The sequence below is a fragment of the Hoplias malabaricus genome, chromosome Y, assembly GCF_029633855.1.
Source record: "Hoplias malabaricus isolate fHopMal1 chromosome Y, fHopMal1.hap1, whole genome shotgun sequence".
Taxonomy (NCBI): Eukaryota; Metazoa; Chordata; class Actinopteri; order Characiformes; family Erythrinidae; genus Hoplias; species Hoplias malabaricus.
In genome coordinates, this window is record NC_089820.1 from 6,655,682 (window position 1) to 6,677,441 (window position 21,760).

Sequence of the window (21,760 nt, forward strand, 5' to 3'; positions counted from 1 at the left end):
TGCCAGCTACACAGTGCTACTAGCTGTTTCCACTAACATGTGCAAGCTGCTGGTTACAGATTGAGCTTCCTCTATCGCAGCTGGTGGCAGAAGATACGTTACCAGTGGTAGCTAGTGGTGGCTGCCAACTACCAAGGTGGCTGATTGGCAGCAGCCATTGCCAATTGACAGTTAGATACTGCATTCCATTTCTGGACAGCTTTTTTTATTTTTTATATTCTATATTTGTTTATTATTTTCTATATGTAATCCACTTTAACCATTTTTTTAACTTATAAATGTACAAATACAATTATTTTACGTGTTTTCACTGATCAACTCGATTGTAGATTGTAAAAAATAATAGATTGCTATGTCTACTACTACTACCACTACTACTACTACTACTACTACTAATAATAATAATAATTCATTCATTCATTATCTGTAACCGCTTATCCAGTTCAGGGTCGTGGTGGGTCCAGAGCCTACCTGGAATCATTGGGCGCAAGGCGGGAATACACCCTGGAGGGGGCACCAGTCCTTCACAGGGCAACACAGACACAGATTCACTCACACCTACGGACACTTTTGAGTCACCAATCCACCTACCAATGTGTGTTTTTGGACTGTGGGAGGAAACCGGAGCACCCGGAGGAAACCCACGCGGACACGGGGAGAACACACCAACTCCTCACAGACAGTCACCCGGAGCAGGAATCGAACCCACAACTTCCAGGTCCCTGGAGCTGTGTGACTGCGACACGACCTGCTGCGCCACCGTGCCGCCCAATAATAATAATAATAATAATAATAATAACAATAAAAAATTAACAAATTTGTAATTTGATGCCTGTAACACAATCCTACTATTTGGGACAGGGGCAAAATAAAGGTCCAGAAAGTATAGAATGTACAAGTTTTCAAACATTCCACAGTAAGAAGTTCAGTACAGTATTAAAGAAGCTTCTACCAAAAGCTTAAATTTGCAGCCAACGGGAGGCTCCTTACCTTATGCCAAACCTTCTAAGAATATTGTTAACGGTTAAAATAGTATAAATATTTTAGGTCTGTCACCAGCTAACGTAAATACAATTGTGAAAAGATTAAGGAAATCTGGAGACAGCTCCCTGAAGCTCTATTACATGAGTAGAAAATATGTATCAATTTTGTGCTAACTACTACAGAATTATCTGTGACAAAGCTGAAAAGAACCATTCAAGCTCTTTTCAGTGACAGATATATAAGGCAACAGTCCTCAAGGTATAGAGGTGCCTGGGTAACCAAGTCATGTGTGACCTGAATATACCTGTAAAGCTACCATTAGTGTGGAAACATATATTGGGAGTATAGAGAGTCATTGCTGGGAAGTCCATGGTTATTTCAGAAGGACAATGACAGGCCTCATTCTGCACAACATACAAGAGCATAGGTTTGTAGACAAACAGTATGTTTGAATGACCTGCCTGTAATGTTGACCTGTGTCTTATGGTGCATCATGAAGAGAAAATTAAACAAAATGGAAGTGGAGACCATGAACTGTTTAGCAGCTAGAGTCTTTAAAAAAATTCCTCTTGCAAAACTAACAATTAGAATCCTCCATTCCTTAATGATTGATTGATTGATTACATTGTTTAATCCAATCATTAAACAATTACATTGTTTATTAATTGGATTAAACAACATAATTGAAAGGAAAGGTGATATAACACTGTGTTAAACATAACTCTGTCCCCCAGTTTTTGAGAGGCAGCAAATTATTTATATGTTAATAATAACACAATACAATCAAGTAGATCAATTAAACCATTGGAAATGTCTTCTTTGTTCTTTTGTCAGTTCAATACATTTCAAGAGTATTAACATATAATAGATTCTTGTTTTTATTGCACTTGGCAAAATGAATAAATAAATAAATATCCCAGGGCTTCTGGAAACAGGGTTGTATTTATTACTGATCCTTATAAAGGCCTTTGAACTGAAGAGTAGAGAGTTTATGTATGTGTGAGAGAGAGAGAACCAGAGATAAAAGGAGATAAAAAAGAAAGCAAAAGATTGAGAGCTGGAGAGAGGAGGAAGCTGTAGGTCATGTGATGCTGGGTGCTTGTTTCTGTGAAGAACACAACAGCTTTCAGAAGTTCAGAGGTCTGTATCTCCTGGCCTGGCTTTGATAAGTCAGATAAGAGCCCAGCATCCAACAGAAGTTGGCACAGCAGTTGAAGGACTGTGCGGATGAATTATTAATAAGCGACGCTTGTTTAAATGGGATTAAGATGGAGGAGCTTACACCTCCCGCTCATAAAGACATTGATTTTTAATGCTATGCAGTAATTGAGTCTCTGGGTAATACCATTCATGATTAAGATTAGAGCACTTTCTCAGAGAAAATCATAAACAATTGGTCCTCCTCAAGCTCTGCTACTCTGGATCTTTACAAGGTCGCAATATCCACCGGGAATATCCAGCTTTTCCGATTACACGGCTAATGATGAATGACAGCGAATGGAGAGCACTTAGCATCACGCTAAATAGCCAATGGCTTTGATTCAGCACTAACAACATCTCGACTGAAGCGTAGCGCAAAGAAACTGTTGTTTCCATTCATGCCATTTGGAATAGGCGCTTTTCTGATTTTCTAAGGTATTAAAGATATAGGTGAACAGTGTCCTTGCCTGAACATAGAATCATACCGTCATGTGGAGGCCAAGAGTGTTATCCCTACTCTATAGCTCATGATTTGACAGATAATCGAGGTAAACTGTGCCAGTATGTTAGCAACAATGCCATGCAGTTATGCAGACATTTCCATTATGATTTCATTACTGATATAACATTGGCTGTCCTCATTCGCGCCAATGGTGTTAGCATCTGTGCTATTCTCTCTAAAGGTGTTATTACAGGTCTTTTATATTCATGTGCAACCCACCAAAGACAACCACGGTTGCCGTGGCGCTGCGTCTCTTAGCGACGATGTTACTGGCCAGGCAGGTGTAGTTGGCAGAGTCAGACAGCCGGGCTTCATTAATGATCAGATTGTGGTCAGCTCGGGTGTCAATGTTGTCATCGCCCAGTGAGCTGACCAGTTCTTCATTCTTTAACCACTCCACCTAAGAGAGAGAGAGAGAGAGAGAGAGAGAGAGAGCGAGAGAGAGAGAGAGAGAGAGAGAGAAAGAGACAGTTAACAGCAATAAATTCTGTCTTATATCTGTCTTATTTAACTGATACAAATCGGCCTCCAGTGTATTTATGTGTACACATCCACGTGTTGTCTATCACTGTCTAAAAAAAGCATCACACTCTCTTTATATTTTGATGCTGTATGTACGGGTAGTATACTTTTGAAACAATATGTGCGCATATCCATGGTGGTCATAGGAATTGTGGCCTTCCAAATCAGTGTGATACCAAGCTGCCTATATCAGTCGAAAAGAAACTCAGTGCTGCATTTGTCATTGAATAACAGGAAGTTCAGAGATGTGTAGCTGTGTAGCTTACTTTGTAAATAATAAATCTGGCTCAGAAGCTCAGCAAAAAAAAAGAAAAAAAAAACATCCCCTTGTAAACAACAATCTCACAAATTAAAGAACTGCATGTTTGCATTTACAACACTACTCTAATCCTTCCGAAGCTGAGGAAGCATCTCTACCCTGTGACTCTGGTTTACCCAGGACTAATGAAAGAATAAATACACAATCCAAGGTCACGCTTTGTACAAACAACTGCGATCCCCCCCCCCCCCCCCACTCGCTGTAGGAGAGAGTTTGTCAGCTGTGGCAGGCACCAGCCTATGTTTAGCTTCTCCGCTAACGGCCAGCATTTTAATCACATGCCTTTTAGTTTCATTCATTCTGCTGCAGAGCTCCAGAGCCCTGCTATCATCTCCCCATTACACATCCACAGCTCCCTTTTAGATGCCCATTCAAACCCACCGCTCAGACCCACTGCAGCATTTCAGCCAGAGAACGGACTTACGAGTCTGAGTAGAAATGCTAATGTCTTTAACAATGAATCGCAGCTAACGAGCCAAGCATGATAACCCTCACAAAATGCTTACTAATAACCCGACCAGCTTCCATTCATTATTAGCAAAATTAGGATTCCCTTAAAGAGCACACAGATAAAGTAAGTAAATAAAACCAAATGTGAGAAGATATATAAAAAGCTTTTATAAGAAAATGACCATCTATTAACTGAGCTGTAAGTAGATCTAGGAGTTTGCAAGACTGCTTTGAAAACAGGAAGATGACAATGCTATGTTAATGCAAACCATTCAAACCTGTAGATCATGATTTAGGCCAGTGGTTTCCAAAATTTTAGAAGTCACCACTTTTGTAGATTATATTTTCTACCTGCCTCCTATCCCCACCCTCCAATACAGTGCTAGCAATGCTCAAACATGTCTCATTCATTGCCTTGCTGCAACTCAATCCTCTCCCCGCAACAGCTTAACACCCACCCTAGGGTGCACCAACCCCATATTGGGAACTGTGGATTTAGGTTGATCAGTTCTGGTTTTGATGAAAACAGGCATGGTTCATTTAATTTTCTTTCTGTATAATTCGCAGAACTTCAAGGAGTGGCTAAGGTGTAGTATAATGACACTTGGAATCCCTCTTTATGTGTAAACACATATTTAAGCAGAGAGTGCGTGTCCGCAGGATTTAAATTTTAAAAGTAACATGTCAAAATAAATAAATAAAATAATAGAAATTACAGTATATACACGCACCATTGGTGGGTAAAGGGAATGGGTACAGGGACATTCATACAGGACAAAATAAATAAATAATCAAAACCTTTTTTCAGTGCATATCCACCTACAAACACAAACTGTGAAATAAAATCAACCAGTCAGTTTGTGACCTGCTAAAATCATAAAACGTGGTCAAACAAGATGTTCTGATTTTATGCTGCTTATTATATCAAGTCTTGTCTGAGTCTGTCCAATCACAGTGCCTGACCCATGTTAACCATTTTAATGTGAGAGCAGAGATGAGGTTAAATGGAGCAAAACAAACTACGAGCATAGAGTAATAAGAGTACAAATTAAATACGACAAAATTGAGAATGGAGAAGAAAGAAAACAAGTAAAAAAGGCTAAAAACCAGAGCTAAAACCTGATGTTCTAAACTAGGCTGTTTAAGCAGGGGAAGAATGCTCCTGTGGTGTTTGATCTTTGTGACATTTTGACCAAAGCACATCACAGACATTGTATGAAGACCACAGAACTGTGTTTACTTGTAGAAAAGAGGTATATGTCCCATTTAACTGCATAAAATCCATTCTTCAATATCCTCATTATTTGCTATGCCTTATTTGAATGTGCCTCAGAAGTATCCTTTCTTGTAAAATGGTGACAATACGTTACCCGATTTGTTTCGTAGCATTATATCATTTACAAAAATATGAAGTATCTGATCTTCTGCTGCTGTCTTCTCGTTCATAATTCACAGTACAGAAGAAGGACCTGGGACTAGATCAGAGGGGCTCAGGCTCATGTCTGCAGATTAATTAATGAGAGAGAAGTTATAAAGGAGGTCGCAGGCTGGTGGTGACTGAAGTGGGTCCCAGGCTGAGGTGCTGTCGCCGCTGTGACGGCTCTCTTTTGTGTGTTTACTGCTGCTCCATCTGGGAAATCTGCCGCTGAAAGAGGCAATTAACACAGAGCCAAGACAAACCTCTCAGGGACCAGTTACTCCCTCTCTGTGTTCCCCCTGTATTGTTTCTCTCTCTTCTTCATGCTGAAGGCTTGCTCTCTTTCTCCATCCCTACACAAGCACCCCGCCTTTTGCTCCACTCTCTCCTTTTCTATTTCTTTCCCGCTACTCATTTTCTCTGGCTTTGCTCTCTTTTTCCTTTGCTCCCTCGCTTTTGATACTCTTGCCCTTGTTTGTCTGTCTCCTTCCAATTACTTTTCTTTATCTCTTTCTTTCTCTCTACACACTTTCACTTCTCTTGTACTCTCTTTCTCTACTCATTCTGAATTTCCCTATATGCCGTTTTCTTCTCTTTATTGCTACTCACTGTTTCCCCTCTTCTCTCATTCCTTTTCCCCTCTACTCTTTTTCTCTCAATTAACTCCCTTTTTAATCCCTTTCTTTCCCTTTGTGTCTTTTCTGTCTTTCCACGGAGTGAGAAAATGTAGTGTGAGTTTTTCTTAGTGTTAATGAAAACAGGAAAGCGTGTGTGTGGGGGCAGAAACAGTTGATCAGAGGTAGGTGTGTGAGTGTGTGTTTGAAGGTTTGAGAAATGAATGGTATAATTGGGACATTTGTTTCAATTAAAGCTCAGTCAGTGGAGGCTTGGCTGATTTCATTAACACCTCAATCTTCCTGAATACACAGATCTGCTAAAGCTCTGGGATGCACACACCCCCAGACCCTGCACTCAGTCCTAGGGGTGCTACATTAGTTTCAGAGCTAACAGGGATGGGGTGTAGGTTTCTTATTTTCTTTCCAAACAAAGTACAAGTTAATTAACTCAGTTAATCTGAACATATGCTTAAGAGCTGTAGCCTTTGACAACCTTTGTTGATGTGAATATCAGTAAATAGAGCTTTTTAAATATTGAAAAACTACAAAAAATGCAAAACAGGTGCATAACCTTTACACAGGACATGTTTCGTAGATGTCAGCAGCACACGAGTAAAGAAGATTTACTGTAAATATACGTCTGCGTTCATTACATCAGAGCTGTCCTCGACGGCGCAATCATTAAATCCATTTGCATGTGTTTCAGTGGTGATTCCCACCACATTAAGAAAGTCAAGTAGAAACAGAGACATTAGAATATATTTTTGAACATTTAACATCAGTAGAAGAGACATTTGAAATGCGGTCTATTTGAATTACCAACCGTCACATGGATTTGGATGAGAAAGAAAACATGCATGTATTTATGTTGAAAATAAGCTCATATATAGATAGATTTCACAAAATGAAATTTTATGTGTAAATGAATAAAGAGGTCATTCATTCATTATCTGTAAGCGCTTATCCAATTCAGGGTCGCAGTGGGTCCAGAGCCTACCTGGAATCATTGAGCGCAAGGCGGGAATACACCCTGGAGGGGGCACCAGTCCTTCACAGGGCAACACAGATACACACACACATTCACTCACACACTCACACCTACAGACACTTTGGAGTCGCCAATCCACCTACCAACGTGTGTTTTTGGACTGTGGGAGGAAACCGGAGCACCTGGAGGAAACCCACGCGGACACGGGGAGAACACACCAACTCCTCACAGACAGTCACCCGGAGCGGGAATCGAACCCACAACCTCCAGGTCCCAGGAGCTGTGTGACTGCGACACCTACCTGCTGCACCACCGTGCCGCCCATAAACAATTCAGACACTGTAAAATAAATTCACAGCGCTGTGTCACGCCCTTATCCTGTCATGTCTGTTTTCCCCGCCATGTGCTCTTGGACATAGCTCTGTTTGTTATTGTTCATGTCTCCTCCCTAGTTCCGCCTCCTCGTCAGTGTTATTTGTAATCCTGACCCCTCGTTATCTGTTCCAGGTGTCCCTTGTCTGTGTTATGTATTTAAGTTCCCATGTGTCACTTCCTGTTTGTCGGACATTCCACTGTTGTCATCAAGTCTGTCTGCCTGTCTGTGTCTGTCTGTCTCTCTCTCTCTCTGCTGTTTCACCGGTGTCGTTTGCTTCCTAGTCTGTTTGTCTCGTCTGTTCCACCTTCAGTTTGCTCTCCACCTTCGTTTTGTGCTCTCTGTTCTGTCTGTCTCATCTGTTACTCGTTCCCTTCAACTCAGTCTAGCTCTCTTTGTATCTCTCGTCTCATGTTTGTGTCTTTACTCAGTTTAAGTTTATTCTGTTTAGTTATTTTTGTTTAAGTATTCCGTCTAGTTATATCAGTCCATCTATTATTATTATCTTGTGTTGTAAATAAAGTTTGTGTTATTAGCGTGTGCGTCCGCCTCCGTCAGTCCGCCCCCGCGTTCCTGACACTCTGTCTATTATGACATCTAATCTTCAACATGATTTTCCTACTTCTTCTTTCCTTTAAACATAAAAATCCATTAAAAAATAAAAATAAACAAACCAAATTACTCAAGATGGGAATTATTTTTAATGTTTTAATTATTTTAGATGAAACGAAAAATGGTAGGCCAGAAGATTTTTAATGGAATTCACAGGAGAGACTGCTATGAAATTTTATCTGAAAATCGTCTTTTGCAGGCTTATTAGGCGTCAGTATTGATCTTTAAATAGGAATAAATTTTAGATGTAAACGAAGAAAATTAACAAAAGAAACACTTGTGATTTATGTTCTGAAATATTTAAAAAGAACAAGCAAACTTTGTTTTCTCTTCAGTCATTTGAGTTCCTGCATAAGAAACTGGTCCAAAATGAAAGCCTGATGAGTGGTCATACTTGCTGTGGACAGCTTTGGATAGCGATCCACATTTCTTCTCCAGCAGTCCATATTTACTGTTAGCCTAAAGCCCTATTTATGCTTCTGCCTCAAAGGAAACGTCGACGAGAACCCTACGCCATAGCCTACCTTCGCCTCAGCTTCAACTTTCCGTAATTGAACCAGTGCAAGTTTTCACAAGGATTGTTTTAGCATGTCGCTATATAGCGCTGCTAGAATAACCGAATATGCACATTAGTTTAAAAACAAACAAACAAATAAAATCTTGACCGCTTGACCTGAAGAATCTCAGTCGACTTCTGGGTCGCAGTGGGTCCTGTGCAAATCTTGCAGAGCTCTGGTTGGCCAAAGAGACATTCATTCATTCATTATCTGTAACCCTTATCCAGTTCAGGGTCACGGTGGGTCCAGAGCCTACCTGGAATCATTGGGCGCAAGGCAGGAACACATCCTGGAGGGGGCGCCAGTCCTTCACAGGGCGACACACACACACACACACACTTTTGAGTTGCCAATCCACCTGCAACGTGTGTGTTTGGACTGTGGGAGGAAACCGGAGCACCCAGAGAAAACCCACGTGGACACGGGGAGAACACACCAACTCCTCACAAACAGTCACCCGGAGTGGGAATCGAACCCACAACCTCCAGGCCCCTGGAGCTGTGTGACTGCGACACTTCCTGCTGTGCCACCGTGCCGCCCCAAAGAGACATGTTTGCACAAATTCAGTGCTTGCAAAATCTACAGTAGAGATCCCATTTGGTTTTAAACGACTCACAACAGCAGCTCGTAAATTTACACCGGAGCCTTTTCAAGAGGTTCACATACTCCTTTTCAGCGAGAGCTGGACAGAGCAACAAAGAATGAAAAACTATACTGATCTGTCTGAACTGATGTGCGGAGCTGTGTTCAGTCCCAAAACAACAAAACCACATAAATGCACAATAAGTAAACTATGCTTAACATTGCCTCAACTGTTGCTGTGGTTTTCAAAGCCTGCGATTCCCGTTAGAGATTGTGTTTTGAGACACCAACAAATACATTTCGGGGAGGAGCTGTTTTTTTACCTGGAAAACAGGTACGAGGTTAGTATAGCTGAGTAGATTTGAGTAGAATAGGTACCATGCAGTAGAAAAACATTGTCCTTGTTTCCTATCACCATGGTAAAAAGCCAGTTTCTTTAAAGTGAACACTTCACAAAAAACTACTAGGAATGACATAGTTTATAGATTTACCACTAAATGTAAAACATTCATAGAGAAACCCCCCTGAATCGTTCTATTCCAGTCAGGGCTAAAGGTCCAATAAAAAAACTCCTCTTAAAGAATGTCCCCCACATGCTTCATTTACAACTTTTGCACGGTTCAGACGGTGGCAGCTGAATTCCCAATCTATGGCACGCTTTCTGGATAATTAGCCAAGTATCAGGATAATATCCATGCTGAACTAGTGACTTCGGAATCGTGGGAAAATCTGATCTCTCATTAGGAACGATGGCAGCAAACACCTCCTGAAGCATGCTAATGATTTCAGCTAGTGCTAGTTCATGTGGAACAGGGAGGTGGTAATAATATGTGTGTGTGTGTGTGTGTGTGTGTGAGAGAGAGAGTGAGAGAGAGAGAGGGAGAGATTGTAACTAATTAACACAGAGTGCTTCTTTGTGTGTGTGTGTGTGTGTGTGTTTGTGTGTGTGTGTGTGTGTGTGGGAGGAAGGATGATGTTAAATTGCTAAATAACATATCAGAGTCATTATTGCGATTAAGTGCTGTACCTCAGAGTTCCTTTGGGAACTGGATATACTGCACCAGAACAAGCACACACACACACACACTCAAACACACACACACACACACACACACACTCAAACTCAAACACACACACACACACACACACTCAAACACACAGTGGCATACAAATTAAAAAGACTCCACCCACACACAGCTGTCCACTTCCACAGCAGCAGTACATATTGCCCACCCAAACCTTCATTCTCTTTTATTACTCGTTCCATCCTCTTTACCTTATGATCTTTATTGTTTCACTTAGGAAATATATGCATATAACATGCTGAAGATGAGATGTAAAAGAATTATGTCCGCCTTCCTTCATTTTCAAAACAAATTGTAATACGTTGACGGCTATTAAACAGCAGACATCTATTTCTCAGAAGAGGACATCGTGTGAAAAAGACCATCGTGTAGAAAGCAGAGGGCTTATGATCACCAGTTTCACTGGCTTAAGCTTATGCTTTCTTAATGCCAATGACCACCCCCCCCACCCCACATACACACCCCAACCATTACTCTTCACAAGTCTCACCATTCTGCCCCATTCAATCTACCACATGGCAGCAACAAGGAGGAGAACCTAAACACAGAGGCCAATCCGAGCAGAACTTTTTTGAATTTAATTAATCGTAATTGTATTGTAATCGTAATTGAGGTAGAGTGTCTTGAAAATGTACTTAAAAGCCTAGGTTTTTAAATGTAATATAAAATCTGGTGTTTTGATGTAAAACAGAAGACTATTCCAAAGCCTTGGAGCATCCACAGAGAAATCCTGGTCACCTTTAAACCTCAAGACCATGTGGGGAACATCTAAAAGCATCTTATTAGCACATCACAGGGCTCGAGGGGCTGAAATGAGGCTGATAAGGTCAGAGACATAGCTTGGAGCCATGCTGTGTAGAGAAAAAATTAAATCTTATATTCTGTATCTCCACGCTGTATCTGACTGGTAGACACTGTAACAATGTGAGTAGAGAGGCAATGCCCTCCCTCTTCTAGGTGCCTCTCAGGAGCCTCGCAGCTGCATTCTGAGCCAGCTGCAGGTGTGATAATCTTGACTGAGATATTCCTAGAAGGAAAGGAGAATGAATTGCAATAGTCGATGCAGAAACAGATGAAGGCATGAATGAATGCTTCCAGGTTCTAAAAATACATGTGTTTGAATTTTGCAACATTCCTGAGGTGAGAGGAGATACCTCTAACACAAGTGCTTTGTTTGTGAAACTAAAGAGTGGGGGGAAAAATACAAGTCACATCTTTCCTTCGAGACACGTTGCCATCGCCTCTGCAAATTGCCATTCACACAACACTCCTGAACAGCTTAAAATCCTGGAGATGGAAGCCAAGTGTCCAGATGTGCCACGTCAGTCAACAGACACCCGACCTGGCTGGCACTGCGCTTGTTTGATGGTGTAAGGGTGCTGCAAGAGAGCAGTCAATAACTCCTGGTCTTGGAGGGGATTTCATATATTATATTATATATACACCCACTGTTGTTAACATTACCAAATTTGGACACAACTTCCTCCCATAACTCACTAATTTCACAGAGCCTATTGACGTATTAGCAATCTTCACAGTGTTGCTTCAACTGTTCACTTCAACCGTTGACTTCAGAGCACACACACATATATATACAGGCACACACACACACACATATATATATATATATATATATACAGGCACACACATACATATACAGGCAGACAGAGCTCCTGTTTCTTCTTCTACCTTCATCTTAATCTCTTTGTTTGAGCCAGGACCTGTGCTGTAGCTTTAATTTTCTCTATTTAAGCTTCTGTTTTCAATACTAAAACACTCCCTGAAACTTTTACTCAGCCATTTAAGAGATTCTAATTCCAAAAATCATCATAACTACACTGAGAAATTATAACAGTTTAAAAAAGAGAACAGTTCCCTGTATCCAGTGTGTCATGCATATCACACTACACATGTACTGTATCTCCATCTCAAAAATACAAGGAAGTACTACCATTCATTCATTATCTGTAACTGCTTATCAAATTCAGGGTTGCGCTGGGTCCAGAGCCTACCTGGAATCATTGGGCGCAAGGCAGGAATACACCCTGGAGGGGGCGCCAGTCCTTGACAGGGCAACACAGACACACACACATTCACTCACACACTCACTACTACGGACACATTTGAGTCGCCAATCCACCTACCAACGCGTGTTTTTGGACTGTGAGAGGAAACCGGAGCACCCGGAGGAAACCCACGCAGACACAGGGAGAACACACCAACTCCTCACAGACAGTCACCCGGAGCGGGAATCGAACCCACAACCTCCAGGCCCCTGGAGCTGTGTGACTGCGACACTACCTGCTGCACCACCGTGCCGCACGAAGTACTACCAATCTTTACCAACTTTATTTCTCTCATTACTATTTTTTAACCATAGACACTACTAATATAAATATTTAATATTAGTGGATTAGTGGATTGGCAATTCAAAAGTGTCCGTATGTGTTAGTGTGTGAGTGTGTGTCACCCTGTGAAGGACTGCCGCCCCCTCCAGGGTGTATTCCCGCCTTGCGCCTCTGGACCAACCACAACCCCAAGTGAATAAGCGGTTACAGACAATGAATGAATAATAGTTCAGTTGTGTTGATCTTAAATTGATTCTTTTATTTTACATTGAAATATCCACTATTAAAAACTTCAGATTTAGGGATATGATTAATCACGATTAATCACAGAAAATTGCATTATTAATTACTAGTGTTGTTTTTTTATTGATTTCCAGCATTCTACAATAATTTTGTTATATATATAAAATTGTAGAGGATTGTTACAAATCAAAAACAGTGCATTTTACCAGAGCTTTCTGACCTTTCATACTGCTCTGCATAAATTTGAACTTGCATAGTTCCTCTATTGCCCAAGACCATTCTGGGGTCTGTGAGGACCCCTTGTGAGTGATGGTGTATTAGGAGGTTTTGATTGAAGAGGCCTTGGCTCCTTCAGACAAGTGTCAGGCTACTGTGATCTCATCCTTTCAACAGGCGGCATAATGGAATCACGAAGGCAGATCTCTCGGTCTACCAGACACACTCCACACACACAGGCTCACCAAACACATTAACACTTGCTAGTGGCTGTCAAGAGGCGGCTGGAGGTGAGAAGGCTAACCCTCAGGCCTCTGGATAGAACGACTGAAAAGAAGCTTTCAGCATTCGTTTTTATCAGGACTTTCAATTATTTATTTACCTCTTTATGTATTTATTTATGAATATATTTATTTGTTAACTGTTACCCAACCATTTCTTCAGTGTCTGAAAAAGAAGGTCAAGGTCACTGTGGAAACCTAAAATGATATATATATATATTTGAATTATTCATCACAGGTAAAATGAGAACCATAAAAGTGACACATGCAAATATTTTATCTCAGTGTGTGGAAATAGCACATGAATGCAGAAGAGAATAATGGACAGATTGGCCCCTAGCCATCATCTGCATGTTTTGTTACATTCACATTTAAAGCTGCACTAGGTAATTGTAAGGGATTTGAGCATTCGAAGACATCTCTGGTGGAAATGTGTAATTACATCTTGTTTTTTTTTTTTATATATATATATTTATTTATTATTTGTATTTATTTATTTTTTTCCCATCTTTCATCAAGAAGAATAATCTGATGAATGTTGATGCATCTGATGATTGAGGGTTAATCTGATGACTGTAGATTAATCACTTTATTCTTATTCACTGAAAATCAGTTTTTATTGAAAAGTGGGCCTTTTTTAGCTTTATTTATTTATTTATTTATTTTACGTTTATTAGATTTTATTCTCATATTATATAATTCACAATGCTTAATACAAAGAGGCTAAATTAGCAATTGTTTCCATTTGTGTAAATGGGATTAAAGGGCAGTTAGGAAGCCCCTCAAAGAACTGACCATTTAACTTCAGTTGACCTCCACTTGAACTGAGGCTGATTAAGGCCATGGTTCTGAATTAGCCCCTGAATCTGCTGCCTGAGGCTGCAAGAACAAACGAATCAGGGCACAATTTCACTGTAGATCTGAATCGAGCCCAAAACTGATTGGTTCCGTGCTCCATGCACCAAGTCAGAAGGCATCCACAAAAGTAGATTTTGATTCTGCAAAAATAAAGAGTGCCTTCCATCTGCAACATGGCTCTTCTCTCCCAGATGATTCATGGTTACATCTCCAAGGAGATTCTTACAACCTAGGAGTAGCTTAATACTACATCAAGCTTAAAGTGTTATCCTTGGTGATGGAGCAGCCAGAACAACCTTGGATACAGTCTGCTTTCTTTTCTCCACAATAGTCCATCCCAGGGTATTAAAAGGAGGTAAAAAAATATCTCTCCAACAGGAGGTGAGGGAGGGGGGGGGTGTCCACTACTTGATGCAATTTTCTGTCATGAAAGATTCAGAATCTTGAAGCTGCCACTCCATCAGGAAGTCTCTGACTGGAAGCCTCTACTGACCACTCATGTCAGTGACAGTTAGCCAGTGGAACTTGCCACTGAGCATGAAATAAAGCTGCCAGTCACCCAACTCATGGTCAGTGGCAAGTCCCAATTAGCCAATGGCTGGTAGCACTGTCTATGGATGGCATCTACCAATGACCAGGAGTAGCTGCCGCTGTTGATCATCAGTGGAAAGAGATTCTCCAGTATTTTTTCTGCTTTCAATTTGAAATCTAATATCAGATTTCCAAGCTCCATGTGGAATATTTCTACTGGAACATCGAAAAGTTGGCACAGCCTCACCAACCCCAAATTTGGAATCCAAGTTTGCTTTCTATATATAAACAGTGTTTATCAAATTTTTTAGAGCTTCTATGGTGTTTGGATGCATGAACTGGTATCACTAACAATGCTAAACTGGAACAAGCTAACAATGAAAACCTAAGACATGGGGTTTTCTGAATGTTTAAACGGAACACGGTCATTCCCAGTTATTCTGGTTATTCCTGATGTCTTTCCCAGCATCAACGTCTGACTTTGTAGGTAAATGGAACGCAACATATAACCTCTACTTTCGTTCATTCATTCAATATCTGTAACCGCTTATCCAGTTCAGGGTCGCGGTGGGTCCAGAGCCTACCTGGAATCATTGGGCGCAAGGCGGGAATACACCCTTGAGGGGACGCCAGTCCTTCACAGGGCAACACACACACATTCACACCTACAGACACTTTTGAGTCGTGTTTTTGGACTGTGGGAGGAAACTGGAGCACCCGGAGGAAACTCACGCAGACACGGGGAGAACACACCAACTCCTCACAGACAGTCACCCAGAACGGGAATCGAACACACAACCTCCAGGTCCCTGGAGCTGTGTGACACTACCTGCTGCACCACCGTGCCGCCCTAACCACTACTTGTCCATGCTTTTTGGTGTGCATCATTTACAGAGCAATGAATGCGCGTTTTCGTTCCTCTGTTTAATAGCATGCTTAATAAGTGTGTATCAGTGGGCTGGGAAATCACCAAAATATGCTGACACCAGCCTAACTCGGAACTGAAGAACCTTGTTGCAGGCCCTGGGGTTCCAAAAATGTTGGCACCCTGAATGAAATCAAATCGAATTGAGAGCTGCACAGAGAGTCCCACAATCTGCTCTGGAGTACAGCTTTGCTGAATGGCTGAGCTTACTCTCCTGGGAGCACTTTAATGGTCTGAGCAGCAAGTCTTATATCTCTTTAAAGGTCAGGCCAATTTCTTTTGTGCACTTGGCTGTGTTGGAGAAGTATGTGTGGGAGAATTTTGGGTCTGAACAGAGTAGTTCTCTTTCATATTTGTGGCCCCTGATATCCCCCCAGGGCCAAATGGGGCCACAATTTTAATCACTTTCGTTTGGTTCCTGCTCACAGCCTTCTCGCAATAAAACGTTTAACCGATTCAATGCAGAGTAAGTGTATATTTGAATGTAAATGCGAATGTTAATGTAAATGCTGATTGCACATGGAATTGGACTAAAACTCATCTGTAATTCAGGAGAATCCTGAGGCCTCTGTTCTCCTGCTGAGATTCTCCTGAGATAAATATTACCACACTTCATATACAGTGTAGTCATTAAGATTCTATTTCTAAAGTTGTCCAAACTTTCCAAAGAAGGAACAGCATTGCGGAAAGACCTCCTACAACCACAAGGAAAGTGCTTCTGAAAAGAGAGAGGTCAGGGCAGTTTATAATCAAAATCCATTAATGATATATCTCTCTGAATGTGTGTGTGTCTGTACGTGTGTTTAAGATAAATTCATTCATTATCTGTAACCACTTGGTAGGTCCAGAGCCTACCTGGAATCATTGGGCGCAAGGCAGGAATAAACCCTGGAGGGGGTGCCAGTCCTTCACAGGGCAACAAAGACACACAATCACTCACACCTACAGACACTTTTGAGTCGCCAATCCACCTACCAACGTGTGTTTTTGGACTGTGGGAGAACACACCAACTCCTCACAGACAGTCACCCATCGAACCCACAACCTCTAGGCCCCTGGAGCTGTGTGACTGCGACACTAACCTGCTGCACCGCCGTGCCGCTGTTTAAGACACAGAGATACCCTTATGTTCACAAATGTTCAAATTCCAAACACTGAGATGCAATCCAAGTTTGAAAAAGAAGAAAGGAAAAAAAAGAGAAAGACATATTAAAAAAATCAAAAAATAAGGATTTAATAGTGAAAAGACAACAGAAAGTAAAAGGAAATGACTTAAACTTAGAAGAACTTAAAACAGAGGGAGGGCGTTCAGTCAGGCCGCATCGTGTTTCTCAGGTCTGCTGATCCCTGATGATGAAGCGATGATGATGAAGTGATGAAGAGAATGTTGCTCTGTATGCTGTGTCAGTGAAAGAGGAAGAATGACACAGCTCTTCTGCTTCAGCACAAACATTTACAGCACACAGGTGACTAACCAGGGTCTGACCTCAACCTTACGCACACACACTCAGTGAGAGATGGACTCTGACAGCTGTGTGTGTGTGTGTGTGTGTCGGAGAGTGGGTGTGATTGTTGATGACCTGTATTGTGTCCTGTTTTTGATATTTCTGTCAACGACCGAGCAGCACTGGACACTGAAGAGCTCTATCAGTGATAAACACACTGACACAGGACACACACACACACACACGCATGCACACACACAGTTAGTGAGAGATAGACTCTGTCGGCTGAAAGTTTGTGTGTGTGAGAGAGATTGTAGATGACCTATATTGTGTCCTGCTCTTGGTCAAAGCCTGATATTTTTGTTAAGAACAGAGCAGTACTGGACACTTCAGCAGTGATAAACACTCTGACACACACACACACACACACACACACACATAATATTATGTAATATATAAATATTTCCAGTAAGGAAACTGCAAGCTGCCTGTAGACGAGTTCACCCAATCACAGCAGCCACCATGTGACATGTGAGTTAATCATTTCAAAAAGTGACCCCTCTGTGTTCCAGTTCCAGTTCGGAAACTGGAAAAAAAAAAAGAAAAAAAAAGAAAGGTTCCAAACTTTTAACCGACAAAACAGGATGCTGTCCTCTCTGGAGGTCCTCCAGGTGAGATGTGTGTTGGGGTTGCGCTGGCAGGGGGTCTTACCTCGGCGGCCGGGACGCCCTCTGGGGGCCGGCAGTGCAGCACGATCATCCCCTTGATTGGCACTTCCTTCCCCTGGGGGTCCTGCTCAAAGTTCTTGCGGAGGTCTGTTCAGGAAGATAAGAGGCAGCAGTCACGGCTGGCGCTATCTCTACGCCCATCTCTCTCACCCACATTTCCTCCCTCTCTCTCTCTCTCTCTCTCTCTCTCTCTCTCTCTCTCTCTCCCTCCCCCACCACTTCCACATCCCACAAAAACCCAATGCCCTTGGGCTCCAGTCAACAACCTTGGAAAGCCATACAGTGAGCAGTCAGAGAGAGAGAAAGACACAGGGAGAGTTCTTACTCTCTGGTAAAACTCTCGGTTTTTATACCTCTTGGTGAAGGCTTTGGCTCATGACGGGCTATGAAGGGTATACAAACCTCTGTGTATCTGATCAAGCGATGGGTTCACATTAATGTAACTGAAAGCACTAGACATATTTGAACATATACAGCAGCTACAGAATTATAAACCTCTGATCTGTAGATACTCTGTATTTAAGGCCTCAGACTGGCCAAAAGCTCATCTCCTTGAGGATGAATACATAGGGAAACATGAAATGTTGCGCTGCACTGGCACTGTAAATTAATGGAAGACGAAGTTTAATATGTGCCAGGAATCTGCCCCCTGTGGCTTATTTCCGGAACAAGAGGGACTTAAGAGGCTTTTTTATTTCACTATAGAATCTCAACTGTCAGTGGAGCACAAAGCCAACACGAGTCCAGGAAATGAAACTCCTACTTACGGCTTAATTCCGAACCAAATCGGAGGGTTTCCGAGCTTGTTTTTTGGGTCACACATATAAAGGAGTTAAGAACGTGCTACAAATTTCCAGATGATATGTCAGAGCTGATCTGTGGAGCCAGATGGAGCCTGGAAACTAGCCTCAAGCACACACAGTTTTCATTTCCCACCAGCAGAAGTATATTTGGAGAGGGGAACTCACAGGCAATGCGAACCGTGGCTTTGCGACTCTTGGAGGTGCCCAAGTGACTCCAGGCCACACAAAGGCACCAGTAATCCTCAGGACCATGGAAATCCTCTACCTGCTGCCGGGACACATTTATCATCACCTCCCTCACCTTCAGGCCTGGAAAAGAGAGAGAGAGAGAGAGAGAGAGAGAGAGAGAGAGAGAGAGAGCGGGTCATTATCCAAGACATAACTCATGTCTGGTTTGCTTCCTTGGATTTGAACTGAGCAACAAGATTAACAGTGAGCTGTAACGGACCTGAGCGTATACCCCCAATTCAGTTGGCAGCATGTAGGTGTAATATTGGCATTCCCTGCATCATGCAATTGAAATAACATACAATTTGAATACAGCAAGAGTGCATCACACATTGCATTGTGACACCTCACTTAAAGAGAACATTGTGGAGAAATGCAGTTCCCTCTGGTTGTTTACATTCAGAAGCTCCACGTCTTTTAAGGTGGAGGGGAAAAAATGATGTACCTGAAGTTTAACTTGTCTGTAAGTTTTTATCCACTGTCAATTACCACAGAAAGTCAATTGTAACGTGAGCTGTTTAGTTTTGTAGCACTTTTGGTAATGCAGTTAGCCATCTCCAGAGTTTGGAGACATTTCCAATTTAAGAATTTGGACCTTCAAGGAATACTCATGGAGAACAATACAATATATGCAAAGGAAGAAAAGAAAGAAAGAAAAAAGCTGCTGGTGAGAACAGAACAATAGATTTGCACAAGAGCCCAGACCTCAACATTACAGAATGGGTTTGGGATTGGGATTGGGATTTGGGGTTTGGGATTACTCAGCCAAAAGTAAACAACTTCTAAGAGTGAACTTTTTGGAGATGTGGGAAAATATCCCTGACATTCAGTTTGAATGAATGAATGAATGAATGAATGGTACTTACGTTAATATATCCCTTTTCAAAACAGATTCTGGGTGACCTTAACAACCACCAATGTGCTGCATCCACAGGGATGATGTGACAGCAGCCAATCCACACCAGTAGTGACAGCAGTTCAGAGTCAGGACCTCAGTTTTCCGTCTCATTTGAAGGATGGAGCAATTTGTGGTTTGTTTACCCCACCAACACCACTTTCTGCAACCACCCAATCTCCCTCCCATCCATGTACTGGCCACGCCCAAACCTGACCAGGTTGGTAAGTGTTACCTACATTAGGCTTGTAGCGGCAGTGCAAAAACCTCAGACCCTAAAGGCATCTCGGGTGATTGGCTACATTTGGAGTAACTGGGCAAATCTGACTTAGGACCAAAACACTGCAGTGACTTTTTGTATTTGCTGTTTCTTTTTTTGTTTTTTTTTCCCTGAGCCCACCCTTTGATTTGTGACTGCCAGCCTCTTTAATGCAGAACAAAAGAGAGAGAGTTCCACGACAACTTACGAGGGAGGCGAATAAAATGAACTTCTGAGCTGGGAGAGCAGGGGAAAAAAAATCCTACCCTCTGATCAACATTCGAAAAGAAAGCCTCTCTATCTCCAGCGACTGGTGAAAAATTTAATGGCCTTGGGTCTGGGTGTGTTTCCATTCCCCCCCCCCCACTCTTCTTTCCTTTTCACTCACTGCCCTACATAAATCCCCCCCACCCCCACAACGTTTCTGAGTGCATTACAGATAAAACATGTTGGCACTCTCTCGGGAGATTCCCCTGCCTTGTCTAGGCCACAGATCGCTAACAAGATGAAAATAGTGTGCTGCAGCTGCATTAGCCTAATAGCAAGGGTGCCTGCGACAGAGAGTTGCCGTTATAGCAACACCTGCAAAGGAGTGTGTGTGTTTGTGTGTGTGTGTGTGTGTGTATGTGCAAGGTTTGGGTTGCAGAAACGCCTTCACAATTTGGAATCAAAATCATTTCAGTGTTCTACTTGCTAAACAATGCACAGGATTGATAAGTGCTATATACAACATAAAAAGGCCATTATTATCATCAGTGCAACTCATTGTTTATTAAGCTAAAAGACACTTATATAAGACTTTCGCAACAACAGATATAAGCCTTTTAAAAGTAAATGTAAATGATTCTGGGCACTGCTATTCCTACAGCTAAACAAACTCCCCTCTGTTTGTATTTATTCAGAAGCTTTTAAGGTGGAAGGACTGTAGCTGGTTCCTGGTTAAAGTTTAACTTGTCTGTAAGATTGTATTCACTATTTCAGTTACCACAGCAGCTCATTTGTATCTTGTGCTATTTAGATTTGTAGCACTTTCAGTCTGGGTTTACTTTCAGGGAAAGTTAGTGCTCTCCTTTATTTGGAGTCAGTTCCACCTTAAGTGAAGTAATACAAGTGAAGAAACATGCTTTTCAACTCTCTACACAAGCATTCGACACCGTCCAAATGCCTTCAGATGCTGCTTCTGCCGTGGCTCAGCCAATGACGCACAAAGAGAAAGAATGAGCCATTTGAGACCGAGATGCTTTATTAGATTCCCCTTTACCAAGCTAGGCCTGTGTGCAAGCACTGAACTTTTTTACAGCATGCAAACATGCTTGAGAGCCAGCGAAGTCTTGAATACAGGCTCTCATTGGTGGTGATACGGTTTTCCCACTCCCAATGGCGGCAGTAGTTGCGTAATAGTTTTAGAGTCAGGCTTGGAACCAGGAGGTCAGTTCCTCATCTGGCAGGTAAACTGGAGGCAGGAGGAGTGACAAAAACTCACTCTAATCTCATCCTCTAACATCCATGGCTGAGGTGTCCTTGCCTGGGTGCTGGGAAGGCTGCTCACAGCTGTTGAGGTGAGTGGTTGTCAATGCCATCGATGAGTTAAATGCAGATTTAGGTTTGGGTGATATGGTCCTAAAGTAATATCATGATATTTCACTATTTCATGATATTCTTGACGATATGAAAAAGACACTGACAAAATACTTTTATTAATTTCAAGAACACACTAATGCAACAAAATACATGTAATATTAATATTAATATAATTATAGGACAATGAAATATATTTAATATATTTTAATAA

At 41.8% G+C, this 21,760-nt stretch overlaps 1 protein-coding gene across 3 annotated transcripts in view; it reads right to left on the reverse strand.

The window, feature by feature from the left end:
• LOC136678653 (netrin receptor UNC5D-like) overlaps window positions 1–21,760 on the reverse strand; it is a 241,458-nt gene that overhangs the window by 67,766 nt on the left and 151,932 nt on the right. For all 3 annotated transcript variants that reach the window (XM_066656735.1, XM_066656736.1, XM_066656734.1), the window contains exons 3-5: window positions 18,752–18,895; window positions 17,767–17,870; window positions 2,906–3,086 (exon numbers count right to left, since the gene is read on the reverse strand). In XM_066656735.1, coding sequence (XP_066512832.1) covers window positions 2,906–3,086; window positions 17,767–17,870; window positions 18,752–18,895 — 429 coding nt within the window. The remainder of the gene's footprint in view (window positions 1–2,905; window positions 3,087–17,766; window positions 17,871–18,751; window positions 18,896–21,760) is intronic.